This window comes from Humulus lupulus, chromosome 3, assembly GCF_963169125.1.
Source record: "Humulus lupulus chromosome 3, drHumLupu1.1, whole genome shotgun sequence".
NCBI classification, from domain to species: Eukaryota; Viridiplantae; Streptophyta; class Magnoliopsida; order Rosales; family Cannabaceae; genus Humulus; species Humulus lupulus.
This window is the reverse complement of record NC_084795.1, coordinates 107,498,067-107,511,962: the sequence shown is the minus strand read 5'-3', so window position 1 is coordinate 107,511,962 and position 13,896 is coordinate 107,498,067. Positions and strand designations below refer to the sequence as shown.

General features: G+C 36.2%; 1 protein-coding gene and 2 long non-coding RNA genes across 3 annotated transcripts; all 3 read left to right on the top strand.

The window, feature by feature from the left end:
* The first annotated feature begins 3,487 nt into the window (after positions 1 to 3,487).
* Positions 3,488 to 4,419, top strand: LOC133821303 (uncharacterized). Its single transcript, XR_009887458.1, has 3 exons — positions 3,488 to 3,829; positions 3,925 to 4,029; positions 4,384 to 4,419. It is a non-coding gene; the product is annotated as an uncharacterized LOC133821303 (long non-coding RNA).
* Positions 4,420 to 7,317: 2,898 nt separating this feature from the next.
* On the top strand, positions 7,318 to 8,409 carry LOC133824909 (glycine--tRNA ligase, mitochondrial 1-like). The gene is made up of 3 exons (XM_062257927.1): positions 7,318 to 7,598; positions 7,703 to 7,819; positions 8,191 to 8,409. Exons 1-3 carry the CDS (start codon positions 7,318 to 7,320, stop codon positions 8,255 to 8,257), a joined length of 465 nt encoding a protein of 154 aa, XP_062113911.1. The 3' UTR covers positions 8,258 to 8,409.
* Positions 8,410 to 10,165: 1,756 nt separating this feature from the next.
* Positions 10,166 to 10,713, top strand: LOC133821302 (uncharacterized). The gene is made up of 2 exons (XR_009887457.1): positions 10,166 to 10,229; positions 10,322 to 10,713. It is a non-coding gene; the product is annotated as an uncharacterized LOC133821302 (long non-coding RNA).
* Positions 10,714 to 13,896: the final 3,183 nt, after the last annotated feature.

Here is a 13,896-nt window from a genome sequence, read left to right as displayed (position 1 = left end):
ACAACACTTAGGCTGCCCCTTATACTTGGAAGCACACTACCTAATATTTTAGTAAGTGAGAGATGATACTCAGAAGTCGGAAAGGCTATTATTACTCTAGGGCATCATGGAGTTAGCATGGAGGTATATAATTATGGATCATAAGGATGGATCACCTCAGATTGTAGGTGAGGCGAGCGAATACGAGAAGTGGTGACTTGACATATTAGATTAGCACACTCGAGTTTATGTGAGTAAGTTATTATGTGTATGCACGAAGGGTGACCGTATGTCTCCGTGGGACACTGAAGTCGATAGTCTCGGATTGAGACCCTTTAGTTCCCAAGTTCTTAAAAGGGTCATAGAGGGCGATGAGCACATGATCTGGATTTGGAATTATTGGTTACCTTCAGACAGATTGATAGTCTGAAGGAGCAACTCAGACTCTAAGTATTTTACTTCGAGTACATAGGTTTATAAGAGATTGAGGCAAATACGGTCTCTTGAGTGGATTGTCGTGGTGATGAATGTTGTTCGATGGCTAGAGTGACTCTGAGTAAGAAATTGTGAGATAGGGAACGAGAAATATCCTATTCTGGGGAGATGAGATGAGAGATAGGAAGTATCTTGGTTTAGAATCGGATCGAAGGACCAGTAAAATTATTAAAGATTGTTAGGGCAGGAGTGTCTGCTTTATTGAAAGACATAAGGGCTCGTAAATTCAAACATATGAACATGGTGTTCCAGGATTGGAGACCTTGTATTTCTCCGAGTATTGTGGACTAAAAAGGGGTAAGACAATTTGGGAAAGAAAAGGGAGTTTTGACTCTTGATTTGATACACTTGTGAGATCCCAATAAGGATTAAGCCAGGGGCCTACATATTAGCCTTACCCCAACAAGGGTTGAGGCTTATAAAGTGTTACTGGTGCCAATGTTAAAGGAAGGGTGTTGAGCATTACCCCTGATTGGGTGAAAAGAGCCTAAAATTTCAATGGAATTTATTGTGCAAGGGAAAGCCAATGGAATTCTAGATAAATGAGATAAAGTCTTAAGGAATAAGACTATCAATCAAGTGAGGGTGTTACATAGAGACAGCAAGGTAAAGGACTAAACTTTGAAGCTATAGTCAGAGTTGCGGGATTAGTATCCCGAGACGTTTGAATAAATTTTGCTGACGAAATATCAATAAGGAGGGGATAGTTGTAACGTCCCAAAATTGCTTTTAAGGCTGATTGCCTTGGTAACTGTGCCAGGAGGGCATAATCAGGCTTATATGAGGAATTAATGTAATATATGTAAGAGAATGCGGTATAAATGAATCGTGTGGTAATGTGACTAGTTATGCATGTTTGTGTGTATTAAATATGCATGTGGGCCCATTTTTGTAAATTGGGGCATGTTTGCAATTTTCATCCGTTAAGGGCATAAATGTGATTATGTATGTGTTATGAGTGAGACCCCAATGTTATGGGGTTATATTTGAGATGTGTGGTCTGAGGCGATCCTGGTGAGTGGATTAGCGGAATAGTTACAATAGGGTCTAATACCCGGCCTAGGGCGAGCCTAGGGGTATTTTGGTAATTTAGTACATTACCGAGATTGATCGGGTAATGGGAAATTATTTGGTAATTATTTGAGGATATTGAACGTAACGAGAATTATAAGGCATTAATTATGACTAACGGGGTATGTGGGAAATGACAAAACTACCCATGAGGGGATTTGGCCCTAGGGGCATTTAGGTCATTTTTTGCTAATTTAGTGACTTAGTCATTCTTTCCCTTCACCGAGGAAACCAAAAAATAGAGCATCACTCTCAAACAACTCTCTCTCTCTCTCTCTCTTATACCTTGGGGGATTTTTGGAAGAGGAAAGGTCAGAAAATTCGAAGGTTGAAGCCAGAGTTTGGCTAAGGGGCAGCTTAGGCTTGCAGACAATTAGTTTGAGGTAAGGATTCTCTGAGTTTTGCTGTAAGTTCTTCATATTATTGTGTTGTTCTTGAGCTTCAAAGCTCAAGCATGGATTTTTGTGTTTTGGTGGGTTTTTGATCAAGTATAAACTTGGGTTTTCTTGAGGTTACTGTATTGATGAGATTGTGAGGTTAAATTATGAGTTTGGGTTGTGTTTAGATGAGATTTTGGTGGCTTGAATTAAGGGGAAAACGCACGGGAAATCCCAGGAATTTTGTGTTTGTAGGTTGGCTCCCCAGCGCTGGAATCGGGCGCCCTAGCGCTATGCAGGAGAAGCCAAGGGGGGGTCTCTCACTTGGTTGACGCCCCAGTGGCACCCTTGGGCGTCCCAACACTGTACCAGTTTCAGCAAAGCTCATTTTTAGAACTTGGAAGGACTTGGGGGCTTGGGGGATTGTTCCATCACCCCGTTGGGTGGGATTATAAGTCCTGAGAGCGTGGGAGTGGTCCCGGAGTTTGGTTTTAGGGATTGAATCTTAACGAGATTATTATTTATGGTTGTGACTAGGTTACTGCTAGGGCTCGGGACAGGATCGTGCTCGAGGGTCCTTCTTTCTTGACTTGTGGTTGGAGCAAAGGTAAGAAAACTATCTGTGCTCGTAGAGCTATATTGTGCTTGATGTTATGTGTATTGTTTATAACTATTATGTCATTCACGTGTTTGTGAAAGAACGACAAAGGCCGGGAGCATTAAAGGCCAGGATCGGTAAATGTCAGGAATGGCAAAGGCCGGGATTGGCATTAAGCATGCTGAATGCAGGTCGCCAGGGTGAGACCCTCTATGGGTGTTGTACTCACCCGCTCGGTTAAGACCGTGGACTTGGTACATGTTAACGCTCCCTGGTCAACAGAGGCCGCTATTGTGCTACTATGCTGTTATTCTGTTGTGATGTTGTGCATTCTGATAGAAACGTGTAAGTTGTTAGTTGTGTTCGATTAGATACACATTTGTTGAAATAAATTATTATATGCTGTGCCGTGAAGTTTTCTTGCTAGGCCTCAGCTCACGAGTGCTCAATGGTGCATGTAAGGACAAAGAAATGGGGCGACCTGTAACGTCCTGGTTACCCCAGAACAGTTACGGTGAACGGTGAACTGGAAATTTGACTCATTGCCTGAGTCCTTTGGTTAAAAACGTGTTCTAAGTGTTATTAACAGGTTAAGGTGAAAACCAATAAAAAGGAATGGATATGTTTTATTTGATACATAAAACTGTTCATGGGCCCACAAGAACATTTACAAGTTATTTACAACTCAAAAAGGTCATTACTATTCCAAAATTTCAAACCCCGCCGACCTAAGCAGCAAAAATAGGGTAAACCCCCTAGTTCCTCTGAGAACTCCTTGGCCGTGGTGGTCAAGCGGCCGCATATGTACACATCACCACCTAACACTACACCAAATACCCATTTCCATAACACATGAATATAATACTAATAAAAAAGTGTTATGCTATAGTACTATAATGGGCCACTTTGTGAAAAAAAAAAGGGCGGTAATAATACACCATCCCGCGCCACTTTGATTTTTTTTTCATTTCTGACCTCAAAATTTGTGAGACCCGAGAGAGACCCAATTCTCATACCTTTTTTCCCCTTCTCCTTCTCGTCTCTCTCTTCCCTTCGCCCTAGCCGCACTCCCGTAATCACCATCATCCTCAGCTCCGACCACCTAACCACCATCCTCACACCCGTTTTTCTCCGAGCCAAGCTCCAAATCTCAGGCACCCGTGAACCCAACCCCCGAACCAAGTGACCCCAGGTGCGAGCCCACCTCTGCGTGCCTTCGACCCAGTGCGAGCCCACCATTGATGAAGTTGAAAGGCGGCTTTCTTGGACCACTGGTCGTGCAACCGATGCACTTGATACTTTGCTAGATGTAAGTTTTTATGCTATTTTTTCTTTATTTTCCTACCCTATTCTTGTTATGTGATTAAAATCTGACTTGGAACCCTTTAAAAATGAATTCTACAGGAAGGTCTTGCAATGATTGATGACGGCCATAGAGATGGTAGACGCTGATATTGGTTCCCCTGCGTTTCTCCTATTGCATCATCACTTGGAGTCGATTCTTAACAGGTATGGTATGGAGGAGAAGCATGTATTTTAATCTGATAAGTTTGGTTATCAAAATGGCTCTATTTTATGCTCTTGGAAAATGATAGTTAATTCCATTGTCATATGTTGAATAAACTTGAATATATATAGTTTTGAAATATTGATGGTTCAGTGGCCTAGCTTAATCCTTTAGAGGTATATCAGTTAAAATGTCAAGCATCAAATTTAAATGCATTTCTGCAATTGTTTATTGTTTATTGTGTGTTGTGTTTAGGTTAATCTCTCTCTCATTTTTTTTTTTTGTGTGTATCTCTTCTCATTCTGCTTTTGTTTTTTTTTCTTTCGCTCTCTTCTCTATTTTTGTGTTTGGCTCAGGGTTGAGGATGTGTGGAGGTCTCAATCCTGAAGTGGTATTATAGAAGTCTTTAAGGATGGTATTAGTAAAACCAAGGAGACATATAGGGAGATCCTTGTTCTATATATTTTCTCTAGTTTTCTTTGTTATTCTTTGGATTTAGCCGATACAAATGGTGAATCCTTGTGTTAGTTTCTGGTTGTTTGTATTGCAAATTTAATTGTCTCTCATACTCTCGCTCTACCTATGTTTTGCAATCCTTAAGCTCTCGTCCTCACTCGCATTCTCTTGAAAATCATATTTAATTTCCAACTGAACTCAATCTCTATGATTATGGCTCTAGTTTGAGCTTTTTCTTTGCATTTTTCTCACTCAATGTTTATTTTGTTGTTCTGGTTTGGTATGTTAATGGGTTCTTTAATAGATGATGGAAAATGTTTATGAGTAGTTTTTTTGTTGCGTTAATTGATGGACATGCAGCCTAGAAAGCTTTATATGAACCTACCCACTTAAAGGGAGGAACTTTCACTTCATTTTCGTGTTTGTTTCTGCATTGTATTGTTCACTGATCTTTTCAATTGACTTCTAGTGATGATTATATCATGTATAATAGTGTTTTTGCCCTGTCATGGAAAAACTCATTGTTGGAAACAAATTCTCCTTGGTTTTTCATAATTGCCCTTTACATCTTTGCGGCCTCATCATCGCCACCACCACCATCATATCTATCTATCTCTATTTCTTTCCTTCTTTATGACTACTACTACTACTACTCTCTCTCTCTCTATCTTACGAGGTGGGTAAAGATGTAAATGGGCTTTGAAAAATAATCTGTGGTTAATATTGTTAATGATTTGATATAGCTATGAGATCTGAGGGCTCTCTAATAATACATTGGCTACATTTGATGGGTTGCTCTTGTTACTTCTATAATGAATTTGTGTTTCCTCAATGGTTGTTCACATTCATTACGGATCCTTAGATCATGTATAACTTGAGTTGCTGATTTGTGATGACATTTTTACTGTGTCAACATCTTCACTAAGATGGTTCCTGGTCGCATTCCTTATGCTCTCTTCCTCACTCCTATACTCTTGAAAAATTATATGTAATGTCAAACTGAACTTAATCCATGATTAGTAACTAATGATGTCTACAATATAACTTATGTACTGATTTTTTATTTGTAAGCTGTAAAGTTGATTTTACTGTATTTTCCTTTTTAATGTTAGTGGGTTTTACAAATGGTAGTATCCTTTGCCCTGTGATGGAAAAACTCAATGTTGGAAACAATGCCTTGGCCTGATGATTACTTTCCTTTGTTTCCACGGTTCTTTAGTTTGTTTCTAGATTACTTTGTGCCTGATGATGAAAACTTTTATTTTTGTATTGATATGTGCATTGATTTCATTTTGAGCCTCCATCTTTTCTGCTCTCACCATCTTTGGTACTCACCATGATCCATTATTTTATTTTATTTATTTATTTATTACTATTTTCTCATGTTGGCTGTGGTGATGATGATCTGTGTTTGCTGTTGGTGGTGGTGAATGCCAAAGGTGATGGTTGAAGTGGTGGTGTTTAAACCTTGAAGATGTGATTGGTTCTTAATGAATTTTCAATGTTCATGAAATTTCTAGGATTAATCTGTGAGGGCATTTATATATTAAAATGGTCTCTTTTTACAGCTACAAAATATATATTTTATTGCCTTATGTAATAATATGAAGATATTGCCATTTTTTTTTGTTAGTTTTCACTTTCTTTGCATGCTTATTTTCCCTGTGATGGAAAATCTAATTTTCAGAAGCAGTTTCATGGTTTTGCATTATAAGCCCTCTCTCTCTCTCTCTCTCTCTCTCTCTATACATACATACATACATACATATATATTGCTCTCTCTCTCTCTCTCTCTCTCTCTCTCTCTCTCTCTCTCTCTCTACTTTTTCACCAGAAAAAGTCTATTTTACAGAATCTATTGTGAGTGCTCTTAAGGCTTATAATGAATATTCTCATGTACACTGTTAATGACCATATTAGCTTATGAGATCTGAGGGCTTTTGAATATCTAATTTTGTTATTCTCTGTTTTATAATGCTTTATTTGCTTTATCACCAGTTAATAGATTAGAGGAAGAATTGTTTAAAGATTACCTTTATTATTAATCTGTTTTATAATGCATGTTTTTGAACACTACTTGACAATGCCTTTGATGCTTTTGTATCAAGTAACTTGAACCTGTTTGCAGTGCATTCTTGTTTACATTTAGTTTTACACACGAGTCTTCGGTTTGGTTTTATCTTTTTACTCCCACCATTATCAACATTCATTATAAGCCTCCAAAGGCCATTTGCTGCATATTTTGTGTCAACGTATCGTTACTCTTATTATTATTGTTGTTCTCTAAAGGATAGAATAAATTATCTGTTGGAAGTGCATTTATGGTGGTTTTGGTGAATGTCAATGGCAGTGGTTGTAGTGGTAATGGTTTAACCTTCTAAATGATGTGATTGAATTTTTAGCAAGTTTTGCTACAAGGTGGCTTCAACATTGTTGTTTTCTTGAGGAACTTGTTGGATTGAGTAGCACATTGTTGTTTAATGTCTACTCTCATTGATACTTTTCTAGGAATGGATTTAATTCTTTTCAGTACTTTTTTTTATTCAAAACTTTGTTGTAAATATTGTATTTTGTTTCTCTTTGTAAAATTGTATTATATCTTTCTTCTTTTGATGTGTTCTCTGGAATTTGTATCTTAGATTTGACAGTTTTAGTCTACAATTTATTTCTAATACTTTACAATACTATTAAAATAGATTTAGTTATGATTTCTTGTTAAAATTCTTTTATTTGTAATTTACTTTTCTAAAATGTTCTTACAGTGGCAAAATCTATTTTTATATGCTAGAGTAAATTGATTTTTTCTTCCCCATGTTGATAAATTTACTAACCTTATGGTTAAAGATGAGAAAACTGGGACTTGCTATCATGTCGATCACTTGCTCAAGGACTTCTACAGTGAAAAGCTTCAAAAAGACATTTCCATAACTGCCAAGGAGGCTGCAGAACTGAAGCGCATACTTGCTGTTTTGGATGATCTTTCAGCTGAAGAGCTGGGTGCCAAACTTAAGGAGTATGGCATTACAGCTCCAGACACTAAGAATCCATTTTCTGATCCATATCCATTAAATCTTATGTTCCAAACATCAATAGGCCCATCTGGCTTGAGCCCTGGGTGAGCACGTTACATTTTGGTACTAATTATTCTTAGCGATTCTTTTTTATTAAGACTCCTGTTTGGTCAGTAATGATATGTAATTAAATCTCATCTGCTGTAAGTTCATGCGGCCAGAAACTGCACAGGGCATATTTGTTAACTTCAAAGACTTGTACTATTACAATGGGAACAAGCTTCCTTTTGCTGCTGCTCAAATTGGCCAGGCTTTCAGAAATGAGGTTCTTAATTTTCTTATCTTTGGACTTTAGCACTTATGTATCTTAACAAAATTTACAGTTTGTTGTTTATGTAGGTTCGAGATCACCTCATGAGAAATCACATAGCATGGAAGGTGTAAGGTTCTACTACCTCTAATTGTAACTTTGATTGGTAAATAATATTTGCATCTCTAAAGTTTGATATAATTGTGCCTGTTTATTTCACTGTAAAATGTTAGTTGTACCAGTCTATGGTACCCTTTTGCAAATTGGTCATGAAATATCTATTTGCTGTAAATTAAGATTGTGACCCATTAGCAATTTATAGTATTGTCAACTTTATGTGGTCTTTTGAGATGTTGGACCTTACCTTTTTAGTATGATTGATGAAGGGTATTAGCACATATCTTGGAGCAGCTCCCATTGTTGAATGTTTGGAAAAGCACCAACCTAATGTAGTAATAACTTCTTGTGTTGCAGAAGCTGCCTTATTTTTGGTGCCAATGGTATGCATTTTGTTTATTCTCATACAAAATTAATTACTCTTAAGATATTTCCAAGTTTGCCAAGTAAAAAAAAAGGTTTGCTTTATAAAAATATAAAAAGCAGCAATGTTTCTTCCTTTCTTATCCATTTGTGTAAAACTGTTATTGGAAAGGTTGTAATATTGGGTAGTGAGATCATTGAATGGGTAATTTTACCTAAAAGTTTCATCACATCTCTTGATTGTGAGCAACATAACTAGAATTTTGCTTTACTAATTGTGTCATAGTTTGATTTAGACAGGATAATTTCTAAACGATTCTTCTGTTGTATGAATAAATATATGAACTGGGTTGGAACTGGGACAATTTAGAACTTCTAGCACAGGGCAGAAACTTCATGTTATGATAAATGGCAGTGTAGGTAACATCTCATTCAATGGAAGTCTTAAAGGCAGTGCTAATATAACAATAAAACTTTTTCTGTAAGCCCTGCTAATTTAAAATTGTATTTGTCCTCTGTTTTTGCTAGTCTACTTAGTTTTGTTTCCTAAACTGAAATATATGAGTACTACCCTGTTTTTTTTTCTCAGGCAAGTAAAAAAGCCTTGGATCCAGTTTATAAGTACTGCCTTGTATCAGTATCTAACATATTAACTTCAACATGCCAAAATGAGGTTAGCTGTCTCCATTTTCAGCGGTCAAGTCTAGCGCTAATCCATATTGCATTTTTTTTTCTACTTTTGGGTATAAACTTATATATGGCTCTTTCTTGCATGAAGTTTGGGGTGAATTTTAGTTAGTCATTTTAAAGTCAACACCATACGTTTGATGTTTTAGCGCGTTCGAGTTAATGCATTTTCTTTCCTGATCATTAATTTTTTTATATGAACAACTGACCCATTGTTTCTCATTTAATATATTTTAATTAATACACCGTCTAGGTTGCTTATTTGAAAGATTTTGTAAGCATTATTCTAAGAATAAACGAATTGTACTGAAAAGAACCAAATCTTGCACAAAGTCTAGGTTAATTTGAGAAAACCTAGCAAAATCTCCCAGAGTAGAAATTCTAAACTTTAAACAGTAACCAAATTCTTCTATATATCCCTTCCAAGTATTCTCTTATACTATTTATAGACTAACAATAACACTTACTAGCCAACCAATAGAACTTGAGTAAATTTACAAGTCAACACACTAATCCTATATAGCTCTATTCAATATCTGATGCCTAACAAAATGTTTGCAGATCATATAGTTTTAGATGGCTTCTTTGATGTGGTTACTCATTATTGGCATTTTAAGTTAATTTATATTGTAAATATATGCAGGTTTTTGCCAGTTTAGTCATGGCGCATTTGATTGAGAAATTAGCTGCTGGTGATACTGGAAGTTTATCTGTATCAATACTTCAGAAGATGAGCACCATGTTTAAAAAGGTTTGTTGCTTCCCTTTTAAGATTGGTATAGTTAGTTTAGATAAATAGTTCAGGCATGCTGTCCTAAATTAATTGGGAAGTATTGAGCTCTTTGAGGGCTCATTTTAACTAAAATCTTAACTGGAACTTGTTCACTTTCTTTCAGTTTTTCATAAATTTTAGGTAGCATAATATCTCTATTTTTTTTAATTCCATTTGCAGCTTAAAAGTCATCATGTTTTCTCTAAATTGTTAGCCCAATATTCACAGAGCGGTTATTTCAGATTAATGCAGCCAAACAAGACAAGGTGCCTTCAGTTAAATCAGCTTCTTGTTGAGCCATTGGTGTCATTTCATGTTTTTCTAAAGTTTTCCAGAGGTGATTTTAAATTTTTTTCATGCTTTCATGTTTTTTTGAGCTCGAAATATAGATAGAAGAATTACTAGAAACTTAAATGGTATAATGCAGAGATCCTGAACAAATTGATTCACGCAGTGGAGATTAATACCCGCGACCCCTCAATATCGGTATTTCTCTTTTACTTTCAGTTTTTATAATAACCCTGCTCTCTAATTTGTTCATAAGGGAGTAATATTTTCCTGTACGTTTGTTGTTTCAGGTGCGAATAACTGCTTCTTGGGCTTTGGCAAACATATGTGATTCTATCCAGCACTGTATTGATACTCTTGCTTTGGAAGGCTCCACAGGTGGGTTATATGTTACAGAAGCTATTTATTATTTTCAACTACTTTATTTGAAAAGTTATTGATGTATTATACTTTTCCTTAGACTATACTGCAGTCTCTGAATCAGTGGCATTACTAACTGATTATACTGAAATGACAGCACATAACACCAAAATGAATCATCTGATAGTATCAACCGTGATAGTGCCCCTGTGCTTAAACTGGAATGACAACACATAAAGTATTGCATTTTTTTGTTGATTTTCTGATGATCTTTCGAAGTTCTTCTTTCATGTTGTTTCTTCAATTTCTTCTATTACTGATTCCACAGTATTGTTCCCTTGCAATATATGTATATATGAGTTGGCATGTTGTATTGGCTTCTTCTACTGTATATACTACTGGTATGTGGCCATCATTATTTTGTCTATAAGCTTGAATCACCAGAATACATGTTTCTCTCAGCACCATTGATCTATTTCTCTTCATTTTATTTGTAAATATGATTTTGTTTTTCAGCATTTGGGTTAGCATTTATAACTTGAATTTCAAATTGGAAGGTCACTTTTGTTTTAATACTATGAAAATTTCAGGGTCATGTATAGTTTCTTATGTAAATGATTTCTAAACATGAGCTAGCTAGCTTTGGCAGAGAAACCAGTTATGATAGTTATTTATATATATTTATATATAAGAATAAAAGAATATCATTAAATATGATAGTTTATATATAGCAGTATAGTATCTACAGTCCCAACTGACTGTTTTGAGTCATCAGACTCATCACCATAGAGAAATTCTCTACTGATTCTCTCTTATTTTATTGTTCATCTGAAAATTCCCTAGCTCTTTCTTGATAGCTCTCTTATTTTATTGAACTAAAACAGATAAGTATTTATCTTAGTTTTCCATTTTCTTCTTTTGAAGTTTTCAATGTATCATTTAAGAAAAGACTGTAAGTTTGTTGTTGTGGTGGCAAGAACTTTTGTTCTTAATAATAAAAGGACTTTTTTTTTAACAATGTGCAGGTATATTGAGATGATTTCTTTGGAGCGATTCTTGACAACATTTGTAGTTAAGGCCTTTAGAATGGAAGAATGTATTTCACTAATTTTTGTATACATTTCTTGTTTTGTATTTAGTGATAAAGGAATCTGAATTGGGCATAAATTATGTTGTAATATGATTTCTTAAGCCTAGACTAGTAGACTAAATATTGTAATTACATTTGAGTAATTAATAAAAATCTATTTATGTTACCTTATTTGGCTTCAACTTTCATATTTGTTTTCCTAGTTTTGTGTAAGTAAAAAAAGATTATGTTTCTCTAAGCTAATATAACACGTGTTATACTAAAGTGTAGTATAACACAAAAAATGTGTTATACTAAAGTGTAGTATAACACAAAAAAAGTGTTATACTAAAGTGTAGTATAAGACAAACAAAGTGTTATATAATCGACTATAAATAACATAATTAAACACTTATCTATATATTAAAATAATACAGAAATTGTGTTATTGTTGACAGTACAATAACACATCTGTATAGCACTGATAAAGTGTTATGTAAAGTACCCTGACCTACGATAACATAGTCGGTCTTAGCACATCAGAAAGTATTATCGTATGATTTGATAACACTTTTTTGGTGTTATTAAATGCATTTTTTCTTGTAGTATAAGCTCTCCACTCAAGGCTGGGTGAACTTTTCTTTTCCTTTACTTGCACCACATAGCACCCATGAGCCAAAGTCTAGCTAGAAAACATTGCATTATATGTAAACATCATCAAATGATTATCATTATAATCACACAGAGCTCATAGCTTTCAAACAGATGAGTGAATATCACTTGAGGTTCTGGTAAACCATACTGGGTGACTGACAAGCAAGTCACCAATTCAAATGGAAGAGTGGTTGCTGGGTAAGCCACCAGCCTTCAACAAGTTCTGGTAAACCATACTGAGTGACTGACAAGCAGGTCACTAATTCAAATGGAAGAGTAACTACTGGGTAAGCCACTCGCCTTCAAGCGCTTATAATATTCATCGAACTTGAGGTTGGTCCGACATTAATGCTCTTTGAGTCATTCAATGCAGAAAGTCGATTAGATCTAATCTTTATTGTCTTGCGTTGAACACGCTAAGGCCGTCCTGACTAATGAGTCAGCGCAATGTGACCAGTGCCCAGTACCACTGCTGAACCTGACTAATGAGTCACAGCTTCACAGTTGATACTAGCACCTTTGCCAAATCTGACTAATGAGTCAGTACCATGCACAAGTGAGCAACATTTTCTAAGTATTCCACAATCAATTCATAATATTTATACAACCAACATGCCTCATGAATAACCATGCATGTCACATTTGGGGTGCAGTTTTCTTACCTCTGCTTCGAGCTAGAATGAACAAAAGAACGACCCTTGAGAATGGTTTAGCTTTTAGTCCTTTAGCAGTTACCTAATCATAACACATTATAGGATACCATCAATAACATGATAATCAAAGGTTCTCAAACCATTATCTAGCCTCCGAGAGATCAATCCAAACTAATCCAAGTAGTAGGGACACTCCCGAGGCCTAAAACTAGGTTCTCGGGGTCAAAACGAGCAAACGGGGCAAAAACTGGGCAAGGGCTGCAGCCCTAGCACCTTGGGCCGTGACGCCCTCCATCAAGGGCTGCGGCACCCAGTAGGCACAAAAAGCCCCACCTGCTTCTTCAAGACAGGGCCACGGCACCCCAAGAACAGTGCCGCGGCCCCCAACTCTAGGCCATTCCAAAACGTGTTTTTAACACTCCAAAGCCTCCAAAATTATACCTAAACATTCCCCAATTATCAAAACAAGATTCCCAAGCTTCCCAATGCACCAAAACCCTCAAAACCCAAGGTTCAAACGAATTGAAAACTCAACAATTCACAAAGTCCAATTCAAAGCTTAGAAACTCTAAAAACTCAAAACTTTAAACTTAGATTACCTTCGATTAGGTTGTTTTCTATCAAATCCTTTGGTCAAGAATCTTCTAATCTTTCGTAGGATCGCTATGCCTCGATCCTCACTTGATTCTAACTCCTAGAACTCAAGATTTCTTCAAATATGCTTCGGGTGGCAAAAATGAACTAACGAAGGAGAATGGGAGGTTTTCTAATCGTATGTTCTATCTAATAACTACTTCAAGCTAAAGTAACCTCAAATAAAACCTAATGCTCGGGGTCCCAAAAATACCCCCAGGGACATTATAGTCAAAACTTCCAGAATTTCACCCTGATCTCAAATATTCCCAATTTATCATCAAATAAACATTCCTATTACTCCAAAATTGACCCCGTTATGACAAAACCGCTAATCCACTAAAAATGACCGTCTCATGCCGAATAGCTCGAATATATCTCCATAATGATGGAATCTCATTCACATATCACATCATGCACCCAAATACACAAATTACCCGCAATGGGCCAAATTATCAAAACAGCATCATATTTCAAATGTGGACCCACATGCATG

Bases quoted from the DNA above. Each gene is read 5' to 3' on its own strand.
- LOC133824909 (XM_062257927.1), top strand. From the start codon at position 7,318: ATGGTTAAAGATGAGAAAACTGGGACTTGCTATCATGTCGATCACTTG. The intron at 7,599-7,702 runs GTGAGCACGTTA...ATCTGCTGTAAG, and splicing joins CCATCTGGCTTGAGCCCTGG to TTCATGCGGCCAGAAACTGC. The intron at 7,820-8,190 runs GTTCTTAATTTT...TGATTGATGAAG, and splicing joins GCCAGGCTTTCAGAAATGAG to GGTATTAGCACATATCTTGG.